This window comes from Onychostruthus taczanowskii, unplaced genomic scaffold, assembly GCF_017590055.1.
Source record: "Onychostruthus taczanowskii isolate IOZ18803 unplaced genomic scaffold, ASM1759005v1 scaffold63, whole genome shotgun sequence".
NCBI classification, from domain to species: domain Eukaryota; kingdom Metazoa; phylum Chordata; class Aves; order Passeriformes; family Passeridae; genus Onychostruthus; species Onychostruthus taczanowskii.
This window is the reverse complement of record NW_024504012.1, coordinates 4,458,804-4,480,790: the sequence shown is the minus strand read 5'-3', so window position 1 is coordinate 4,480,790 and position 21,987 is coordinate 4,458,804. Positions and strand designations below refer to the sequence as shown.

General features: G+C 61.5%; 1 protein-coding gene across 1 annotated transcript; it reads right to left on the bottom strand.

Annotated features, from left to right (window-relative positions):
* Positions 1 to 42: 42 nt before the first annotated feature.
* On the bottom strand, positions 43 to 14,168 carry CRIP2 (cysteine rich protein 2). Its single transcript, XM_041420001.1, has 8 exons — positions 13,997 to 14,168; positions 4,918 to 5,012; positions 2,995 to 3,052; positions 2,391 to 2,531; positions 2,144 to 2,212; positions 1,596 to 1,690; positions 1,312 to 1,369; positions 43 to 1,157 (listed from the first exon to the last, which is right to left on the bottom strand). Exons 1-8 carry the CDS (start codon positions 14,037 to 14,039, stop codon positions 1,090 to 1,092), a joined length of 627 nt encoding a protein of 208 aa, XP_041275935.1. The 5' UTR covers positions 14,040 to 14,168; the 3' UTR covers positions 43 to 1,089.
* Between the last annotated feature and the right edge of the window lie 7,819 nt (positions 14,169 to 21,987).

Genomic DNA, 21,987 nt, shown 5'->3' with positions numbered 1-21,987 from the left:
ACAGCTTCCCCCACTCCACCCGGAGCTGAGCTGCACAGCACATCTCTCAAAACCTTTATTGTCAGCAAATAACAAAAGTCGGCCCTGCAGCAGCACAGGGAGCCTGAAGAGAGCGGGGTGCTGGGCCCAGGGCTCACTGCCCTGGCGGGTCCTGCCCCAGCCCTCTCCTGCTCTCCCGGGCAGCAGCAGGGCTGGGCGTGCACGGGGGACGGGTGAGAGGGGGGCACGTGTCATTCTCCAAAGCAAGGAGCACATTTACAACTGCTTATAAATAAACAACAACAATGAGAAACCTCCGGCTCTGGGAAGCGGGGGGGTCCTGCTGCCCAGGCCACCAGCCCAATGCGCTCTGTCCTCCAAAGGTGGGGAGAGGAGAGCCCCCTCCACCAGGGCTGCAGCTGCCAGGTGCCCCCTGGCACAGGCTGTGCCTCCAGGGGGAATCAGGGTGGGGGACACCAACCTACACCAGCCCGCAGAGCAGGCTGGGGCACCTGCCTGGGTGCACCTATGGGGATTCAAAAACAGGGATGTAGGGAGCTGGCAGACCTAACAGTGGACAGGGTCAGCTGTGGGACCCAGGGACAGAGAGAGCCAGGGCATGGAGCCTGGGAAGGGCCAGGAGAAGGGCAGTGCTGCCAGATGTCACACATCTCCAGCAGCTGGTGAGGAAGAGGGCTGGGCACCCTCACCCCAGCCTCAAGCACTGAGGGACAGCCTAGAGCACCATCCCGTGGTGGGACTCCTGCCACCACCTTCGCCCATCCTCAGCCCTTTGGGTGCCATCCCCTGCCCACGGGGACATCCCCACACCTGCCCTACTGCCTCCCACACTCGGGGGGCTGGTGGGAGGGCTGGGGAGGGCAGAGCGCATTGGGAACCACCAGAGATACCTTCTACCTTAGCCTTAAAACACTGAAGCTTATATTAGAGACCATGATAATAACCCAGGGGCAGGACTGTCCTGCCAGGAGTAGAGACAGCAGAGAGGGCACAGCTCCGTGGCCAGCCCGGTGAGGGTCTGCTGGGCTGGGAGCAGCAGGTTAGTACGGGAGGGGCACAGAGCGTGCGGGCAGGCGGGCGGGGCGCTGCCTAGGGCTGGTTCTTTGCCTCGGGGTCTTTGTCGTAGATGTAGCTTCCCACAGCTCCGGTGTTGACACCTGCACGGGGTGAGAAACAGGAGGGTGAGGACACGGGCACGCTCCAGGGAGATGTCCCCTCTGGGTGGTGGCACGAGCATGGACAGCGGCAGCCCCGGCAGGGCACGCGGCCCTGGCCTGAGTGCCCCCCTTGTGTCCCCAGGCTCTCACTCACCCTTTGGCCCGAAGAGGATCCCGTAGCAGGGCTTGTGGCAGTACGGCTGGCCATCGTGCTGTGTGGGGCAGAGAGAGAAACCTGTCACCTGGGCTGGGCGCTGGGGAAAAATCCAGTCCCCAGCTGGACACCTCTCGTGCTCTTCTCCTGCAGACACCCCAACAACCCCAGCACCTCCCCCGGCTGAGGGGCTGCTCCTCCCAGCCCTGCCCTCCTGCAAAGGCAGTGGGTGCCATCGGGATGGCCTGGGACATCTCAGCCCTGCCCTGCTGGCACCCCCTTACCTCGGCGTGTCCCCCCGGGGTCAGCGTCTTGCTGCAGCGCTCACAGCGTAGGCAGGGACGGTGCCAGTCCTTCCCCAGAGAAGTCACCTTCTCAGCTGGAGTGGGACAAGGAGGGAGGGTCACACCAGCCCCCTGCAACGTGCCGAGGGGGAGCATTCCCCATGGGGATATCACAAAATCCCAGGACAGCCCTCAGGATCTCCAGCCTCCCACATCCCTCCCACCCCTCTAGTGCCTCTCAGGTGACAGAGGACGGCTGAGGACAGCTATTACCACATGGGAGGTGACACAGCAGCAGGTACAATGCAGATAAAGCCCTGCACCCAGGAGTATATCCAAGAGGACCCACCCCTGAAGGCCCCTCAGGCACATCCCTCTGGACCCACAACCGCTTCTCTGATCCAAACCCCACTCCCAGCCCCTCTGCATGCCCCAGGGTTCCTGCACAGAGCCCAGCCCCATGGGGCCATGCCACCCTGTGGGGCCATGCCACCCTGCGGGGCCATGCCACCCCGAGGCAAGCACGCACTGCCCACTTGCCACCTTACCAAAGTAGACCCTCTTGCCACAGCGTGGGCACATGTTGGGCTCCCCGGTGAAGGTGGTGACACTGGAGGCTGGAAGAGAAGAGGACATGTGCCTGGGAAGTGAGGGGACATCTCAGCCAGGACACACTGGGGTGGGTGGACCCCACACACAAGCCCTGCAGCTCACACCGTCACCAAACACGGTGGCTCTGCACTGGCTGCCCAGCACGGCAAAGGGCCAGGCTGCCCGTCCTGCCCTGCCCCTCACCTTTGCTGGGTCCCTTGGGAGGTGCAGCATTCACCTTCCTCTCCTCCACCTTCACCGGGTGCTCGATGGGTCCCGGAGCAGTCTGCCCCTCGATCTGCGGCTTGTCGTAGATGTAGGACCCGGCCCCGCCGATGTTCACCCCTGCAGAGGGGCACAGAGAGGCTGCGGTGGCCTGGGAGCCCTCGGGGTCTCCATCATCCCCCCAGCCCCCCGTCCCACCTCCCCCAGCCCCACTGAGTCAGGGGCCACTGCTGCACTTCAGCCTCAGCTTGCTTTCTCCTGACCCAGGCTTTCTCCAGCCACATCTGGGACAGGAGACTAACTCCACCTTCTGTTTGAATGGGAATTTGTTTTTTTAAATATAAAAAAAAAAAAAAAAAAAGGCAGCTGTCAGAATAGATTCCTCCCTCCCTCCCTCCAGCAGCTTTTCTCTCCCTCTGCACAAGCAGACAGCAGGCCTGGGACTGCCATTTGCTGGCTCAATGCTCAGCCCATGCTAGCCTGGCTTCTGGGATGTTGCTGGGGTCACCAGTGGGGATGAGGGGACCTGGTCCCTCCTGCAGCCCCGAGCCCAGCACCACAGGCAGGGGGGACACGGACGTACCTTTGGGACCGAAGAGTGTGGCGTAACAGGGCTTGTGGCAGAAGGGCTTCCCATCATGCTGGGGAGAGAGGGCAGTGTTAGGATGCTGAGCGGTGACCACGGTTCCCTCAGGAGCACCTTCATCCTCTGGTGTTCAGAGACCACCACGGCCATGCCAGCACCCTAAAACCACCCAGTTCTGGGTCTGCAGCACCAGCCTAACCCAGCCTGAGCACTTGGGGGCTTTGCCTGCATCAAGCACTCAGGCTGTTGTGCACAGGTTGGGCTCTTGTGCACGGCTGGTGCCCTGTGGCTGGAGCAGCAGTGGCCACGGCAGCTCAGCCGTGGGCACCTCCACACCCCGGCCCAGCCGTGTGGCACCGGAGCCAGGCATGGCCTCACCCCTGAGCATGCTGTGCAGCCAGGCCACTCTCCGTGCTCAGAGCACCGTGGGAGCTCAGCTTCGCCTTTCCCTTGCCTTGGCCTGAGATCAGAGGCCCCACATGGGCTCTGGTCCCAGCCCAGCTGCTATCGACCCTGCTATCGTCTGGGGCGATTACCACCGGAAGGCAGGAGGCAGGCGATAAGCCCCAGAACTCCCCGTTTCTCATGGGCCAGCTGGAATCCAGTCCAAGAGAAAAGAAAGAGCATTTGTGGCTGGAGCAGGGGGCCAGCAGGGCTGCCACACGCACTGCCCCGGGTAGAAAACCCACTGGGAGCCCCTGCTCAGGCAGAATCCCACCCCATCGCCTGCTCGGCCCCACTGAGCCCTGCTCCTGCTGCGTGCTCTGCCCTCCATCCCTCTGCTGCAAGGCAAGGACTGCTTGCCCAGGCAGGGCAGGGTGGCAGCTGAGCAGAGGTGCCCAAAGGCGATGGCCAGGACTGCCAGAGGTAAGGCTGAGGGACAGAGAAGGCTCTGGGCTGGCCAAAGGCAGCTGCAAAATATTGCAAGGCATAAATATGAGTGTGCTCACAGCGTTGCCATGCCAGAGGGGAGGGTAAACATTTAACTGGTCTCCCCGCGACACCTTTCCAACCTAGCCTCCTCAAAAGGAGGGAGAAAAAGCAGGGAAGGGCCAAATCTGCTGTCGGCAGAGTCAGTGGGGCTTGGCTGCCATCCCCTATGGGAACAGAATCCAACCTTATATGGAGAAGCAGCAAATCTTCTGGGCTTAACCCGGTCTGGAGCACAGATCCACCTCGCTGGCAGGACGGGCCCCGCTTCCCCACGGGCTGGGGGCCACCAGCACGGCTGTCCCTGCTGGTCCTCAGCTGTGCTGCCTGCTAGAGCCAAGCTAAGGAGCTGGTGACACTGCGGAATGACAGGTGCTGTGCAAAGCCAGGGCGCCGCGTGTCACACAGGGACACTGCACAGGAGAAATACAGCTGCTCCTAAGCATGAGCAGCTGCAGCCAGCAGCGTGGCACCTCCACACAGCCAGGCGCAGGGGAGCGGCAGTGGCATCACGCTCCAGCACAAGCTCCGGGCACAGAGAGCACCAGTGCCGAGCTCTCGTTGCCGTGGCAACCCGGACATTGCCCGTTCTTGGTGTTTTTGACCGCAGGTCAGTGCAGGCTCTCAGCACACGCACCTCTCCAGAGCTGTGCAATGCCCAAACAAGTCTGCCCAGCGCATAGAGCTTCAACTGCTTCAAATGCCAAGCTCCACCAGAGCTGCCTGGGAGCCCAGGGTGACAGAGGAGGGACACCACACGTGGTGCCAGCACCACTCTGTGGCTCGCCCAGGGCTGTGCACAAGAGCACCCTGAGCTGCAGCAGCAGCGTTTAAAGCCACAGTGTGTTCTCCTGGGCTTGCATGCCGCAGGGACAGCGCCTCCACATGGCATCAGATATCTGCCCCAGCCCTGGCTTTGGAATTTTCATCCCACCAGGCCCCCCTGAGTGCCAGCACGGCTCCCACCCTGCCCGCCCTGGCAGCTCTTACCTCGGCGTGCCCACCCGGGGTCAGGGTCTTGTTGCAGCGCTCACACTTCAGGCAGAACTTGTGCCAGTCCTTGCCCAGGGAAGACACCTTCTCGGCTGCAGGGGACACAAGAGAGGGGTGAGCCACTGCCCAGCACCCGCTGAAGCCCTGGGGGAAGCCAGGCCCTGGGAACCACGGGGCTGCACCCGGGAGGGGCTGCACTCGCTCAAGGGGGGCTGCTCACACTGTGCACCTCAGCCACGCTGCAAGAAGGAGGAGCCACTGTGCTGCACCCCCCAGGGCCCCTGCAGCCCTGTGGGACACGGCACAAAGCCCTGCTCTCTGACCCCTCACAGCTATTAAGGAGAATATTAACCCTGTCCCAGCTGGAAGCAGGACACCACCAGCTGCCGTCCCACAGCCGTGCTTTCCCACGCGCCAGTCCAGCAACGGTAGCATTTTCTTTCCTACTCCCCGTGTCTATTTTTACCCTCCCCGTTACCCGGAATGACTTCATCCCATTCAAATATTTGGCGTTTCCATGCCCACCCCGCCCCTGCAGTCACACTCCCCCACGCACAGCCAGCCGCTCCCCGGGGAGCCTCAGCCGCAGCTCCAGAGATGCTCCCAGGAGGAAGGGATGGCAGACGGCCTCCACTGTCACCCAGGATGGACATGTGGCCTGGATAACACCTGTCCCCCTTGCCCCCAGCCCAGGAACAGGCAGGATGCGTGGATGGGTGCACAGCCGCTGTCCTTGCACGGCCACAAACCTGCAGAGCAACTCGCTGCCAGCACTGAAAACAGTGACACAGCACCAGTGGGCAAATTCAGGCAAGGCAAATGCTTTGAGACTGGTTGTATGAATACAAATACAATCCTTCCATCTGGCTCTGAGCTGTAGGTCTCCAGGAGCACCCTGGGAGGCAGCACAGGCTGCCAGTGCTCCACTTGCATCCCCAGCCTTGCACCATCCCTTCTCCCTCCCAGCTCAAGCTCAGCCGTGGGCTGCCTTGTGCCCCCCACAGATTCCTGCTGGCCCTCCCTCTGCCCTGTTCATGTGCAGAGACAGCTGGAAAACAGTGTGAGCCCCTTAAAGCCACCGTAAAACTAAATCAGGAGAGCCAAATAAAATATTTAACAAGCAAATAAAAGTGCAACCAGAGCTGGCTGCACTCCATGAGAAGACCTCCTCCGCGATGTCGGGTTTCCCCCTGAGGACCTCCGCAAATGTCACCTGTTTGCATCCATTTGAGATGGGGGTCAAGAGCTCCCCAAAGGGCAGGTCCTGGCTTCTAGAGCCACCCTCCTCCCAAGGCAAACAGCTGCATCCGGGCACGTCACAAGGCCAAGATAAGCCGAAACAATGCCATCATCACCCAAAAATTCCATCCCAGTGCAAAGCCGGGCAGGAGGGAGGGGCAGCATGACAGGGCAGAGCCATTGCACCAGGGTGCACAGGAGACTCCCGAGAGCACCCCCAAGCAAGCACACGAGAGATGGACTTCGGGGACTCGCATCAGTTGGAAGAAACTCCAAATCCACCTCCCGTTGATGACACACAGGCTGTTGAACCAAACCCAGGCAGGAGCGGACAGCAGGGTGAAGGGATGCCCCACCAGAGCCTGGGGTCTGGCCTGCCTGCCCAAATTTGCCAGGGCTAATCCCTGCTGGCTCCAAGCCCAGGGGCTCAGGAGGGCCTGTGTCTCCCCAGCCCCTCACAGAAGGCAGCACACAGGAAGGGGCCAGGGCCAGAGCTGTCCTCCTTTTCCTCTGCAGCCCTCATCTGCCTCTGGGAGCAGAGAACCAGCTGCAGGGTGAACAGACCTCAGGCCCCCCAGACCCCAGGGATTCCCCAAAACTGGGGGAATAGGGAGGTCCCAGCACCCCACTGCCCTGGGGCCATTGCAGGGGACCTGCATCCTCCCAGCCCTCCCGGCAGGAAGGTTCCTCCCGGGGGTGACCAGGGAGGGAAACCGAGCGTGATGGGCTGAAAGCCGAGCCAGGGGCTCGGGGCCAAAGAACCGCTGGGCTGTGTCCCAGCGGATGCGCACAGAGCCAGCCGGGCTGTGCTCCGGCTGCGTCACCCGAGCTCCCCCCGGCCCGACCCAGCGCCGCCACGGCTACAAAGCAAGGAGGAAGCTCCCGGCGGATGTTTTCCAGAGGCCATGGCAATTACAGCTGACCACAGCCCCCACCAGCTCCTTCCTGCTCCCGCGATACCAAACGCTCCCCCAATGATTCCCCCCCCCCCCCCCCCAAATAATATTTCAGCACATGGAAATCCTGGCTCCTCCCTGCCAGGTGCACCGCCCTGCCGATGCATCCCTGAGCCACGCAGAGCGACAGGGATCTCAGCGGCACGCACAGCCCGCGGGAGGGATGGGGCAGGAGGGAGGGGCGGCCGCAGCGCCCGGAGCACAGGGACAGCCCGGGAACCACGGGGGCTGCCCTCGCCTCCAGATGGAAATGCCGCCCAGAGGCCGGTCGGGCATCCTCTGGCTGCAAACAAGGATTCCCGGGGGATGCATCCGGGACCGGCACAGCCGGGATGGCTTTCCAGAAGGCATTGTTTGCACCGAGCAGAGGAAGCAGCTTGGAGCCACCCCAGCCCATTTCCAGGGCAGCAGCCTGCGGCCACACCATCCCATAAATCACTGCGGAGGGAAGGGACCAGCGCCCAGATTTCCTGTCACTCGGCCACAGCTGCTCCGCTGTTGCATCAGCTCCAGAGGAAAAGGCTCTGGCCACATCCTCCTGCTGCCGGGGGAGCCCCGCTCCGCACCCCTGGAGCAGCCCGGGGCTGGCAGTGTGGGGCTGTGTCCGGCTCCGAGCAGGGAGCAGGGGATGGCACAGTGCAGGCGGGTCACTGCAGCCAGCCTCGGCCACCAAAGGCCGTGTCCCGTGCTCTTCCAGCACATCCTGCTCTGGCCCCCGAATCCCCCCTTACACACTCAGCTCTGCAGCCAGGAATTTGGCCTCTGCCACGTGTGTGTGGCTCAGCAGTTTGCCAGCCCTGTGTGGGTGGGCACGGGGTGCCCATGGATGAGAAGCCTCTCCCCAGAGGAAACACCCCCGAGGAGAGGTGGAGGCACAGCCGGGACACGGCTGGCTGCAGGACGTGGTCGTGGGGTGGATTTGCTCCGTGCAGGGGATGCAGCCCACACTACCGAGGGACACCAGAGGCCAGGAGCAGGCAAGCAGCCGAGGGGGCTGTCGAGGCAGACTGATCCAATGGTTCCACAGCAGCCCCGCCCCAGAGACAGCGCGCTCAGCCCTTAATTACCCACCGTGCCCAGACAAAGCAGCTGGCACAGGCCAGAGGTGGCTGCACCTTCTCAGGACGGGAAGAGAGCATCCCTCCTCCCAGTTTCTGTGCCGCCGGCCGCACCGAGCCAGCCCCAGGCCCTCGCACAGGTATTTCCACAGCCTGACGTCAGTGCTGCTCCCAGGCAGAGGCTTATTCAGCAAAAGGAACCATAACTGCAGCTGCATCTCTGCAAAGGACTGGGCTGTGCCCCATCCATCCTACCATAGTCCTGGCAGGGCACGGGGACGGGCTGACAAAGCCCAGTCTGGCAGTAAGGATGCCAAATCCCCACAGGGATCCAGAGACAGGCAGCCCTGGCAGAGAGGGATGCTGTCAGACTGACTGTAGATTCACTTCAGAGCAGTTGCAGACACAAAGGAATGAAGGAAGAAAAGTGCAAGGAAAGGAGCCTGGTAAACGGTTGGAAACAAAGCCAAGAGCCATGAGCCAGCAGCCTCATCCCTTCCCCAGTTCCTCACAAAGTGGCCAGGAGATGGAAAAGGTAGAAGGAAGGTTGAAGATTTCCTGCCCTTGCCATGCCAGCCATATATCCCAGCCACGCTGCCCTGCACTGCCTTCCTGTGCCCCCCAGCCCATCCCCAGCCCTGCCCTCCTCAGGCACAGCTCCTCTCCCCCATCCCACAGCCGGTGCTGACGCTTGCACCGCACCCTGATTTGTGGCCAAACGTGTATATTTAGCTTCCCTGCAGCAAGGCAAGGGAAGGCAGCCCTCCAGCTTGCTGGGCTCCCTCCAAGTGTGCAACAAAGCCAGCTCAGTACGGCCTTGCCGCGGAGCACAGCTGGGGGGGAGCAGAGGCTGTCCCGGGGGGGCTCCCACTTCCAGGGGTCTGAGCCACTCGGGTGCAAGAGAAGGTTGTTCGATTTCCAGCCACAGCCTTGGTGCACAGCACTGCTCTCGTCCACCCTGCTGCTCCCTGCCTCTCCTCTGCCACAGCCTCACCTACTGCAGGCACTTCCCTGGCCAGGAGCCCCCGATCTCCTGCTCTGGTTTGCAGGGCAGCCTCCAGCAAGTCCCTCACCATTTTCCACAGGGCTTCATCAAGCAGCATCTGAATGGGATGCGTTTGAGGTTGGGCTGCTTGGCTGTGTCCGTGCTGGGGGAGGATCAGCGGTGTTTCCAGCCAGGCACTGAGCTCAGCCAGGCCTGAGCCCAAGGAATCAGCTGCTTTCCATAGCAGCCCTGCATGTGAGGCATGGCAGGCAGGACCCCAGAGGGGGCAGGGGTTGCAGCCCACACTGCCAGGGGGACACCGCCAGAAAAATCAGAGGCCCACCTGCAGCCCTGCCCTCGCCCACCACACAGCCAGGGGCAGAGTGGCCAGGGAGAGCCGGGCACAGGCAGGCACACACCAAACCACTCCCTGGGTAGCTGTTGGTTCAGAGCACGCTGTTCCTTCCTTCTGCACACTGAGATGTCATCTCTGGCAGGCAGTGCTGGGAGAATAAGACAGTTTCCTGGCCCATTTCAGCAAGAGCAGGGTTCTGGGACGTGCGGCAGCAGCCAAGCTTGTCAAAGTGCCCCTCCTGCCCCATGGCTCCTCACCTCCCCACCCTGCTGGCCCCCCACAGCTCCAAGCAGGGTTCAGCCCAGGGCTGAGGATGCTCAGGGGCTGCAGCACTGGGGCTCCCCACCAGCAAGTGCACAGCAGGATGGCGGGACAGCTCTCCCCATCCTCATGCCAGGACCCATCTCCCACCATCACCTCCCTGGTAGCATCAGGGCCCATGGCAGGAGCAATGGGCACCACCACAACCAGGAGTGGCACCACGGCTTGTGCTCCAGGCTCTGCGTTCGATTGCAACACTGCAGTGACAGATTTTCCATTACTTCTTGTTTGGGCGTTCCTGCTCCGCCTTTCCCTGCCTTTCCTTTCCAGTCCCATCACCTCACCTCTCCCCATCCCTGTGCTCCTGCCAGGGAGGGAGGGAGGATGGGAACACGAGGATCTCTGCCTGCCTAGAAGCTGGGACAGGGGTGCAGGACTCCAAAATCCAGACACCAAACGGAGTCACCCAGGACCAGCCTTGGCTTTGCAGAGGGCTGCCTGCCAGCTCCAAACCCCTGCACCCACAGCCCCTGGAGCAGCACCGCTCCCACCGCTGGCAATGCCAGCACCACACTGCCAGGCGTCCCAGCAAAGCCCAGAACACAAGAGCAAGGGGACCCAGCCCTCACACCGCCCTGTTCCACACTCCCACAGACCATTTGCTGTAGCCTGTGCTTTTTTCCTGAGGGAAAAGCTAATGCTAATCAGCCTGTTCTTCAGCTTCCCACAGAGGCATCCCTCCCATCGGCAGGGCCCTGCGCAGGGAGCAGGGAAGTGGAGCATCCTTAGTTACCACCCTGCAAGGTGCCCTCCCGCTCCCAGGCCTGGCAGGAGGCAGTGCCCAAGGAGTCCAGCTCGCTCCGAGCTGGAGGACCAGGGCTGTGCCGACACTGCCCCGGCTGCACTCGAAGAGCCGCTTCCTTTGTTAGGGACGGCTGTAATGGAAATCCAGCCTTCCTGCCGCTCCTGCCCCACCGTCTCCCTGCCTGGAGCCAAGCACAGCAGTTACTTATTAATTGCAGAGTGGCTTCTGCAGCTTGAATTTCGCCGGGCGGCCCCGGTGGTGCCGTGCTGTGCAGGGAGAGCACCCCGGACCGGACCTGGCTGCACCCCCTGTCCCCCTGCACTGCTGCAGGCCCCTGGCAGCACGCTGGGCTTGGGCCTGCCTCGCTTCCCAGCTGGAAGTGTCCGTGTCCTCAGTCCCCCCCCTGGAATTCCACTGGCAAACCAACGCTGGAGAGCAGCTTTAAACCTGGGGTGCTACTGAGTGACTCCCACCTGCTTTCGTGATGCCCCTTGGTGAACAAACAGAGCAGCAGCCTCCCAGCAGCCCCCCCAGCCCCCAGCGATCTCCCCAAAAGCCGCCCGCAGCCGGAGCCCCCCACACGTGTGCTTGCTGCATCCCTGGGGCTTGCGCCTGCCTCGTGCTCGGGATGGGAAAACAGGAAACCCCCTGCTGCTGCAATCCCCCGCTGTTCTGGGAAGAAAGGATGGGAGGGGGAAAGGCTTGGCCAGGGCTCCCGGTGACCCTGCAAAACTCATTTAAGGCTTAGCAATGCGAAAGGGAGCTGGGGAAATGTGTGGCTGTTTGGCTGCGGGACACTCTGGTCCCCCTGGAGCTTCCTGCCAGGAGTGACAGCCCAAAGCCAGCCCCGAGCGCAGCCCGCTGCCACCTGCCAGCATGGGACATTCACTTCATCCAGCCAACCTCCCGAAGCAGGAAAGTTAGCCCCAACCGTTCCTGGAAACAATGTCACAGACCTCAACCTCCTTTCAAAAAAAAAAAAAAAAAAAAAAAAAAAAAGCCAAAAAACTATTTTTATATTTCCCTGTTCTTTTTAAAGGAAAAAAGCTCATTCTGTAGCTCAGGAAACGCCCACATCCTCCTGACTGCGCAGGGAGGAGCCCACTGGATTTTTCCAGGGAGCATGAAGCAACAGGCATGCTGGAAATGAGTTTTCCATGGGTACCTAGGAGTGCCGGCGCTGGGCACCGCGCGGGGCCGGGAACAGGAGCCGGCGGCATTTCTCACTCACGGCCCGCGGCTGCAATCCCAGGCATTCGGGCAGCCCGGGCTGCCAGCGCTCATTCAGCACAGCCAGGGAGGCTCCCGAACAAGCGGAGCTTTATGAATCGCCTCCCCGTTAAGCTCCGGGCCGGCCCAGGAATTCAGGAGCGACACCAAAGCCCGGACGCGGAGCTCCCATCGCCTTCCCACCGACCCACGCGGCCCACCGGCCGGAAAGCCCGGGACCCGCATCCCGGAAAGACGGCTCAGAATTTGCATGGAGCTTTCATGCATTGAATAAACTGACTCAGGTTTATTCTTCCAGAGCCTGGGCGGTTCCTCAAGGGAAAGCTGAAGGCATCAACAGGGACGTGCTCCAGCTAATTTCAGCTCTAAGCACAGAGAAGTTTTTTGCTCCCGTTTCAGCTCACCACTACCCCCTCTCCCCACGTCTCCCTCAGGGGCAGCATTCCCTGCGGGAAGGTGTGGGATGGGGGCTGGCACTGCCCCGCTGCAGGCACCTGCCTCCAGGGCAGGGAGTCCCCACACGGGCAGGGACAGGGACCACTGCACCTACAGAAACCCTCCCGGGAGAGAGCAGCTGGGGCAGGGGTACAGCCCTGCTACCCCTCAACCACATCCTCAGGAGACCCACAAGTGCCCTAGGACATGGGGAGAGAAAAAGAGCACAGACACTGCTGGGGGCTGGTGCTTCTCCTCCTGGCACAGCCTGCCTGGCCTCCTCCTCGGCTCCCTGAGCCCAGCCCCGACCCCCCCCACGCAGGGCAGGCTCATCCCTGAAGCGAGAGGAGCAACTCTGCCCCCGGGTCAGTGCCCAGCTGGCTGGGGAGGCACTATTTTTGCTTAAAAAGGAAAAGATTCATTCAAAGAAAGACATCCAAGGGGCCAAGCCCTTCCCACCCACACAGAAATAGGTTTATTTAAAGGAGGAAGGCAGCAAATTCCTATTTCCCTGTGTTTACTTGGAGATGGCCGGAAAAGAATGAAAGCACCGATGCCTCCAATGCTCAAACATCATCAGGACCCTTTGGTATTTCTCCACCAAACAAACACACCGAGGCAACAGGGGCTGGACCCCGGAGCAGCGGGGGGAGATAGGGAGGGAGGGCTGTGGGGAGGCAGCGCCAGGCCAGCCGGACCCCGTGGTCAGCAGGTCCCTGGCGGCAGCTCGGGCTGGAGCTCTGGATCCATCCCCAGAGCCATCCTGAGCTCACGGTGCAGGCCCAAGGGTGCTCACCCAGGGGGTCCGGTCACTGCCGGGAGGCTCCGGGCTGGGGCAGCTCCTCGGGGAGCGTCCCGGGGGCACCCAGGCCGAGGAGCAGCCGCTGCTCCCACCTCCCTGCGAGCCGGGCGGCGGCGCTCAGCCCGCGCTGCCTGACAGGAGACACGCCAGCCCTGCTTCCCAGAGATCACAACCCCAAGCAGGGCCCTCGGAGACCTGCAGGGATTCGCTGCTGCCCTAACCCAGCCCGGGCGTGCTGAGATGGACCTCCGAGCCCAGGAGCTGCCTTTGAAAAAGTCCCGTAGAAACCCCAAACCCTTCGTTAGCTCGCCCAGCTGGGAACAGCCCGCTGGGGGCTGGCTGCGCGGCGAGACAGGGAGGGGTGAATGGCACACCTGGGGCCAGATTTGCAGGGAATCAAAGAAACCGGCTGCGAAAAGGTTTTGTTTGCACCTGCCACTGCCAACTTCCTCGCCCCTAGAAATCCTTTGAATCACGGGAGCCCCATCCCAGTACGGGCCGTGTCGGGTGGGCTGGGTTCCCCTGACCCAAGCCAGCAGTACCTGGGGACAGGAGCCGCCCCACTCTCAGCACCCCAGGTGCGGGCACATTCCCCAGCCAGGGCTCCTTATCGCCTGCTTGCCCCCCTCAGCCCAGCAAGCCCGGGATCACCCACACCCTCTGTGCCGCCTGCCCCAGGGCCAGCCCTCAGCCCAGCCCGGGGACGCAGGGCGGAGGGGCCGCGACCACCCCGGGGGCGCCGCGGGGGAGAAGGAGCTGCCGCCGGGCAGGTCTCCGGGTGAGCCCCGCGGGGATACATCCCAGTGGGGCAAAAGGGGATGCACCGGGACTCAGGGAAGGGGAAGGCAGGGATGAGCGCCGGCTCTGGGCTGCGGGACCGGTTTGAGGTCCCGGGATGCGTCTCGGCGCGGGGAAGGGGATGCGGGGCCCGGCCCCGGGGATGCGCTCACCGAAGTACACGGTCTTGTCGCACTTGGGGCACTTGGATGCCATGGCGGGAGAGCGGAGCCGAGCCGAGCCGTGCTGTGCCGAGCCGTGCTGTGATGTGCCGCGCCGTGCGCCCCGCTCCGCCCGGCCCCCGCCCACAGCCGCCCGGGGGGAGCCGGGGCGGGGCTGCCCGCCGAGCGGCGCCGGGCTCGGTACGGCTCGGTACCGCCCGGCCCCAGCCCGGCGCAGCAGGTGCCCGGTCCCGGCGGCGGAGAGAACACCCCCTGCCCTCTCTCCCGTCCCCAAAGACCAAAGTCGGGGCACGAGTGCTCCCGACTTCTCTTGCCTGGGAAAAAAACCTCCATAATAAACAGGTTGTAGTTGAGCGACGCGACTTGTGGGTTTTTACCGGCCCCAGAGGCGCCGGCCGGGAGCCTCCCCGGCTGAATCCGGCCAGCGGCCGCCCCCGGGACATAAGTGAGGGGTGGCGGTCCCGGCCAGCCGCCGCAGAGGGGCTCGGGCATCTCCCATCCCCCGCGGGAACGCGCAGCTCGTCCCCGCCCCAGCCCCGCTCGCTGCCCGGCTCCAGCGCCCGCATCCCCCGGCTCCCGGCGCCATTCCGTTCCGTTGCCATGGAAACTCCCATCTCAAAAGCCCCTCCGGCTGCGAAGGGATGCTCAGGGAGCCGTGAAGCCGCGGCGAAGACAGCCGAGGAGCCAGGATGCCATGGCGAGGCAGGGGAGCCCCTCTGTGCCCGGATGGTGCCCCGCGGCGGGGCTGTGGTGGGCGCAGGGCAGGGGGTGACAGGGCTGATGACAGGGGCGCAGGGCCCGTGGCTGGGGAGCTGCCGTGTTGGTAAACACGACATCTGCCGCGCCGCCAGCGCAGCCCTGCATTATTCATCAGCCGTGAGCCTGGCTCTGCTCCGCCGCCATTGTCACAGAATTCCTTTCTGTGCCGGCAGCTGGTGCAGCTGCCGAGCGCCCGCCCGGCCCCCGGCGCACCGACAGCCTTGGGAAGGGAACCCGGGGCTCCGGGATGGGACAGAGTGACCCTGCCGGCGAGAACGGGGGCCGGGGATGTCCGACAGTTTCTCCACGGCCCGCGCACCCCGCTGGGTTGGAAGGCCCAGGCATCCCTGTCACTCCTCGGCCAGCTGCTGTCACAACAATGTGTGGCTTTGTGGCCGGAGGGGTCCCTGCGCGGGGGCAGGTGGCAGCGCTGCCTCCGGGGCGCCCGGGAGGGGCTCAGCCCTGCGTGTGCCACCGCAGAGCCGGTGTGTCCCAGCCCAGGCCGGCAGCCACCAGGGCAGGAGCCGGGGATTTGTGGAGCTTTTGATTTCCAGAAGACCAGCTGCCTGCTCCAGAACAGTCCCAGAGCACTCCTGTGGGTCCCTCTGTGGCACCCGGTGTATCTGCAGCCCCAAAGCCCCCCAGGGCAGCAGGCAGGTGCCAGCACAGCGTCCCTGTGCCTGCAGCAGTCTCACACGCTGAGGGGACAGCCTGAAAAGGGTCTCCTGTCTAAATCCTCCACAATCTGAGGCGGCCTCAGCTCGTGTTCCAGCCCTGGGGGCTGAGGGGTGCAAGAGAAGGAGGAAGAAGGCTGCATTCACCCTCTGACCTGTTTGGGGAGGCCACAGGAGAAAGCCTCGGCTCTGCCACGCTGCAGAACCAGCCGGCCAAGGGCTTTTCACACACGGAGGCGGAGGGGAATTAAGACAAATCACCTAAAGGTGTGAATCCCTGCCTGCAAATGCGCTAAATCCCAAGCGGATATGCTGGTTCAGGAGCAAAGTGGCTTTAGCTGGTCGTGTCTTAATCTTCCCCGATTTAGGCTCGGCAGGCTCCTGCGCGGAGGGCAGGGATGTCCCGGCGCCGCGGGGACAGGTGACTCGGGTTGCACAGGCAGAGCGAGCAGGGATGGCCGAGCTTCTGTGGGGACGGCACGGCCAGAGCCAGGCGGGGACAGCCTGCTGCCGAGGGGACACAGGATGCTGGCAGGGGGGTAGTGGCACGTGAGAGACACCCCTGACCCCGCTGTGCCTCTCCCCAGACATCACATTAAGAATTTTCACCAAAGGATGAATTTTCCGTCAGAAGCTGGAGGGCCCCATCCCTGCCCGGGGGCCGAGCTGGAGTTTCCCTGGCAGCGGGTGACAAAGCCGCCTTTCAGCGGCCACGGGAGGTCTCTGGCATGGGCCGTGCCCCCTGCAGCGGTGCCCGGGGGTGTCCCAACCGAGGGGGCCGTGTCCCCAGCGCTGGCACCCGTGGCGGGAGGTGACCCATTTTCCTCCCATGGCGCCGGCCCTCGGGATTTCCTGAGCCGCGGAGGGCAGCATCCTCCGGCGGGCACATCGCCCTGGGGCACTGCCGTGCTCTGGCCGTGCCCGCGATCCCCGCTCCGGGGCTCTGCGGGGCCTTTCCTCCGCCATAGCGCGGGGTTTAACCCAGCCTCTTCCCTCGGGTGCTGCGGGGAGCGGAGCAGGAGCCGCATCCCTGCAGCATCCCCTCTTCAGCTGCAGCTGAGACCGAAGCAAGCACCTCCTAAAGCTGGTGCCTGGAGCTTCCCCGGCAGCAGCAGCAGCCCCAGGGCCCAGCGGGGGCTGCGGGGCACGGGGGATGCTTTGCCGAGCGTGCCGGGCTGGCCCTGGAGCAGGGATCGCCTCCACCGGGAGCCTGCAGAAGGTGCGAGGCTGGGACCTCTGCCCAGGGCAGGACAACCAGAGAGCTTTGCACAGAGATTAAGGGAAAGTGAGGAATAAATAAGGAATAACTCCCTCCAGGCTGCTTCTCCTTTGGCTCACCTCTCTCCCCCTCCCCGTGCTGACTCCCCTCAGCTCTTTTTTCTTCATTCAGATACAAATACCACAAAAACTGATGGACCAGACAGAGCTGATCCTAAGGGGAGCTGGGGCTGGAAAACCTTCCTCTGCTCTCATGTTTTCTGGCACCTAGGAGCCCTTGGACTTGTTACAGGGCAAGAAGAAGCTGGAGGGGAATAGAATAAGTGGTTATGGGAAAAGCCCCTGCTGCTGGCTTGGTGTGCCCAAAGATCAGTGATCCCTGTGTGGCCTGCAGACCCTTGGCAGCGTGTGCAGCTGCATGCCCAGGGCCTTCTGTCCCTCGTGACAAGGTCACCCCAGGGTGACATACTTCTCTTTTTCCAACCTCTGAAACTCCTGTGTCCCAGACACAGCCCACAGCCACAGGGGCTGGTGGTTAAGAATGGCTGCTGCCTATGGCAAATAACAGCCACTGCCCACGGGCCACCCCAGCTGTCACCAGTGTTGCCTCAGATCCTTGTGGTAGGCAGGAGTTTCATGGGAAAAGTGGTTGGGTTTCCCTTCATGGGCTGGGAGCAGTTCCCTGTAATGGGATGCAACAGAAAGAGCCTTTCACAAAACCTGGCAAAACACTTTTTTTCTTATTTCATTTATTCTCCACAGCCCTCCTGGATGTGCGGCGCCTGCCAGCGTGGAGCTGGCTGTCCTTCACGGGGAGCTGGGGCAGCACCCTGCCTGGAATGGGGGAAATCTGTCCCCCAAAACGAGAAGCACAGGGTTGCCTAGGGTGGGGTGGCAGCCACACGGACAGGGGACAGCCCCACACACACCAGGAACCCGGCCTTGCTGCCGAAGGGCGGCCACAGGGTCAGTGCACGGCTCGGGAAGGGAGCACGGCGGCTTAGGAAGGATTAGCAAGAGACGGGAAGATGGAGGAGCAGAGGACGGGCGTGCCGAGGGTTGGCAGGGGCTGGGGCTCGTCAGGCAGCACATGCCACTGACCGGGGCTCGGCACGTCAGCGCCCGGCCCCGGCGCCCCGGCCCCGGCAGCTCCAACCATCCACTTGTCGCTCTCTCCTTTAAAAGGCATCTGAGCCCCGGCCGATATCGGGCAGGGCCGATAGCGCTGTCACGCCTGCGATAAACAGGTTTACAGATTTTGTCCTTGCCATCTGGAATGGATGTCCCCATTGTCCCCGCTCCCGAGGGGCTGCGGCTGCCAGCCCGCCCCGGGCCAGGAGGATCCAGCAGGCTGCACCAAGGGGACGAGGATGCAGAGCTCGGTGTGAACCCCCGTGGGGCAGGCGCGATCCCTCCGTGCAGCGGGATCGCAGTGGGACCAACCAACCAAAGGCAGGAAAGCAGCTGGAGAGTCAGAGCCGTGGTGGGACTGCAGAGAGCAGCCAGGGGATGCCACCGTAGAGCTGGCACTGGCAGCTCTCCCCCAGGTTTTCCAGGGAAAGAAAGGGTGTCCCAAGGAACGGGCTGTACTCTGCCCAGGCTGCAGTGGCAAAGTTCAGCTCAGGGCAATTGGGCATCAAGCCCTCCCAGTGCCACGGCCCCCCCCGGACATGCTGTGGCCAGAGGTCGGGCTGGCCATGGCGCAATGTGGCTCTGAGGGCTGGCACAGCAGCAGCAGAAGCGTGCCCAGTGGCTGCCCAGGATTCATGTGTCTGTGCCCCACACACACACCACCTCCAGGGCAGTCTCAGTGAGCCCCTGGGCTAGGGAAGGACTGGACACACATAATCCAGCACCTCACGAGTGCTGTAGTGTCCCCACAGCACCGTTCTCCTTCTCCATCAGCATCACCCACCCACTAGGACGCATTTGGCCTTGGGTCCCACTAGACATTATGGGCATCTTCCTGGGATGCAGGGAAACCCAGCCTGGCTCCTCACCCACAGGCTCCACAGGTTCACCTCCCTCCTGTCCTGCCTGGGGGCAGCCGGAGCACAGGCAGGGGGAATGAACTCGCTCCTGCTCAGATGGAAAATCTCTGAACGAGCACAACTTGGCTGAAACCCTCCAGCCAGAACCTGTAAATCTGCTCCCTGTGACGCTGCCAGCATCCCACGGAGCACTGGATCCAGGTGGAGAGTCCCCATGCAGGAGGAAGGGAGGAAGCTGTCTGCAGAAAGATGCTGAATTTATGTTATTCATTCTCATTCCAGGAATGTGGTGAATGAACTTGCAAAGCCCAGGGCAGGAATCAAGTGTTCTTCAACCCTGACCTGCCCTGACTTTCTTCCAAGCTGAAGTAGAGGTGGAGACAAGCCCCAGCCCCACAACCCATCTGAATTTACTGTGTGTCTTTTCTTGAGGCAGATTTCCTCCTCCTGCACGGGTGAAACGTGATCGTCAGAGACTAGACTGAGTCTTCCACCAGGTTTTGAAGCTGCTCAAGCAGGGCAAAACCCTTCTGTCAGTCCCCAGGGAGGGAAGCGAGGGCAGGAGGGACAGGGGGATGTGGGCCACCCCAGCCTCCTCCCCTGGGAAGGGCCATAAACACCATCCACACTCCAGACACGTTCACATTCTGGGGATCACGGCAGATCCCATCACTGCTGCCTCTTGCAGGCTCACCTTGAAAGGCACTGACTACAGGTACAGGAAAAACCCCAAACAAACCCTCTCTCACCAGCTAGAGAGGGCTGTCATGCCTCGACTTGCCTTTCTGCAGTGATTTGTCCTTTCTCCCTCTAATGCTGCTGCCAGAGCTTATTTGGGTTAATGGTGTTTTTCAGTCTGTGCCCTCTTGGTGGATTAAGGAAAATAGAAAAGATTCAAGGTCCAGTTTCTGTCAATTAGTCAAATTCCTTCCTTCTCCTCATAGTCAAAATCTGCCAGATTTTATTTGTGCTCTTCCCACAAATCCCGTGCCACGACTCATGTCATGCCCCCTGTGAACAGGTGAGTGCCCCCTCCTCGAGTGGCAGTGGGAAGCAGCTCGACCATGATGCAATCCCACCATCCCAAAGAGCCTCTCCAGCTTCCCAAGGTCTGGCTTGTGTAACGCACAGAGAGCCAGAGCCTGCAGCAGAGCTGGCACCAGATCCAAATTTCCATTTCAAAAGAAAATTTCAGCGTGTATTTTGCTTTACGACTCTCCAATAGTGTCCCGCTTACAGCCCTCCTCCCACAGCAGGAATGCCAGGTTTGGAATTGTTAGTTTTGGTCATACTTTGCTTTTTTTCACATTGTTTCATCAGTGCTGTTACGGTCAGGTCTCTGCCTTCATGTTACAGCAGCAAAAGCAGAGATCACAGGCAGCTGCTACTGACAAGCTGGTAAAATGCAAAATGCAATGTAAAAAAGCACCCCCAAACCACCAAAGTTAACTTTAAAAAAAATTAAATCTGTAACAAAAGCATTTTAGCATAAAGTATTGTAGGAATGTTTGGATTTCTGTTTTGTTTTTTAAATACTTTCCTGAGCAGCTTCCTGCTTCTTTTTAAGCGTGTAAAATTGCAAGCATGGAGCTGAGTCTGGAGGTCAGCATGCTCCATCCACGTGAGCATGGAGCACAGCCCTCTCCCAGGGATCACAGCTGAGCCCGTGACATATCTGCTCCCACGTCTGCATGGCAGAGAGGGGAGTGAAGGATTGGGATGCCAGGGCCACACAGCTAAGGCAAAATACCTAAATGCATGTGGCAAAACTTATTACATCCCAACAGACCTGGCCTGCTTCGGGTGGGCAAGCACTTCCCAGCTCCAGGCTCTCCTCCCCTACAATCTCAGGGGCTCTTTAGGAGGTGGGAAGTAATGGAAGGAAGGGACCTGGAAAATGGGACATTGCCCCAGCTGTATGAGCACTGCTCTATTTTGACAAGGCTCTAGAGCAGGAGGGTGAATAACCAAAGTCAATTCCCGCAACAGCACAGGAATGTGAATACAGAGGAGAGGTTGGCACCGGAGGGGCTGTGACAGCAGCAGCTCAAGGGAGTGACCCCTCAGGCTTGTATAGGTCAGTGCCTGGACCTACCACTCCCTGCACTTCCCAAGAGCCGGTTTTCCTTTGGTGGCCAAAGGGATCTTCCAGCCTCTCCTCCCAAGCTGGTACAAACATAAGCCAGTGAAACAAACACATGGCAGTGGAGTCTGCTACCACACGCCAGAAAACAGCATCTCTATTGAAGGACACGCAAGTGTCCTTCAAAGTTAGGGCAGCACAGGACGTGCTCTCTCTCCTTGCCTGGACTCGTTCCCAGAGCAATCTCTGGAGCCGCTCCAAGAAAGCTTTTAAGTTGTTGGAAACCGCAGGGCTGGCACCCCCAAGTGGTTCTTGTGCTCTCGGTGCAGCCGGAGCCGCCTCTGGCCGAGCTCATCGGGAGCTCAGCCCCAGCGCCCGCGATCCTCAGCACAGCAGCAGCCCCGGCACCGCGGGCTGTCCGAGCTCCCCCAGCCCCGGCTCAGACACCGGGGTTTCCAACGTGATGTGCTCAGATTTCCTTTTGCTACTGGAAGGAATCCACAAGAGCACTTGCCCTCACAGAGACAGAAGTGTTACAAAACCCTCCTGCAGCCGGTGTTTCTCATGTACAGAGGGTTAATCCTAAGGATTGATGGTGACAAAGTAAAACTGCCAACGGTCACTAGTGCTGCTTGCAGCCTGAGGGCTTTTGTGCCCTTCCTGAGTAGCACATCCTTCAGGAATGGCTGTCCTGTCTCACTTTTAAGTTGTGGGCAGGAAACCCTGACCTGTAGCACGGGACACACTCAGACCTGCCAGGGTGCACGGGTCCTCACAGCCACGGAGTGAATCTTACCGCTCCTGAGCGGCAAACGAGAGCAAGCACGGAGCCCACGCTGCTCACCTCGGAGGACAGAGCAACGCAGAGCGCGGAGCTGCCCACGGCTCGGGCTGCTGAGCCCCAGGGATGTCCCTGTGCCACACTCCAGAGGCAGGCCCGGAGCAGCAGCACCGGGAGCTGCTGTGGACAAAGGGCTCATTCAGAGGCCCAGCCCCGCATCTGCTGCCGGTTCGAGGAGGAGGAGGGAGGGAGACGCCTCTGAAGTGTAAGGAAATGTTTAAACTGTACAGGAGAGGAATCAAACTATGAGTGACTTGGACTCTTGCCATGTACTGCTGGCACAGGGACCCTGGAGAGCAGAACACGGCCCGGGGAAGGGACGGAAGGTGCAGGGCGGTGTGCCCCAGGCACGAGGAACCCAAGCGAGGGCGGCTGTTTCAGAAGAGACAAAAAGCAGATGTTTCACAAAATCTCAC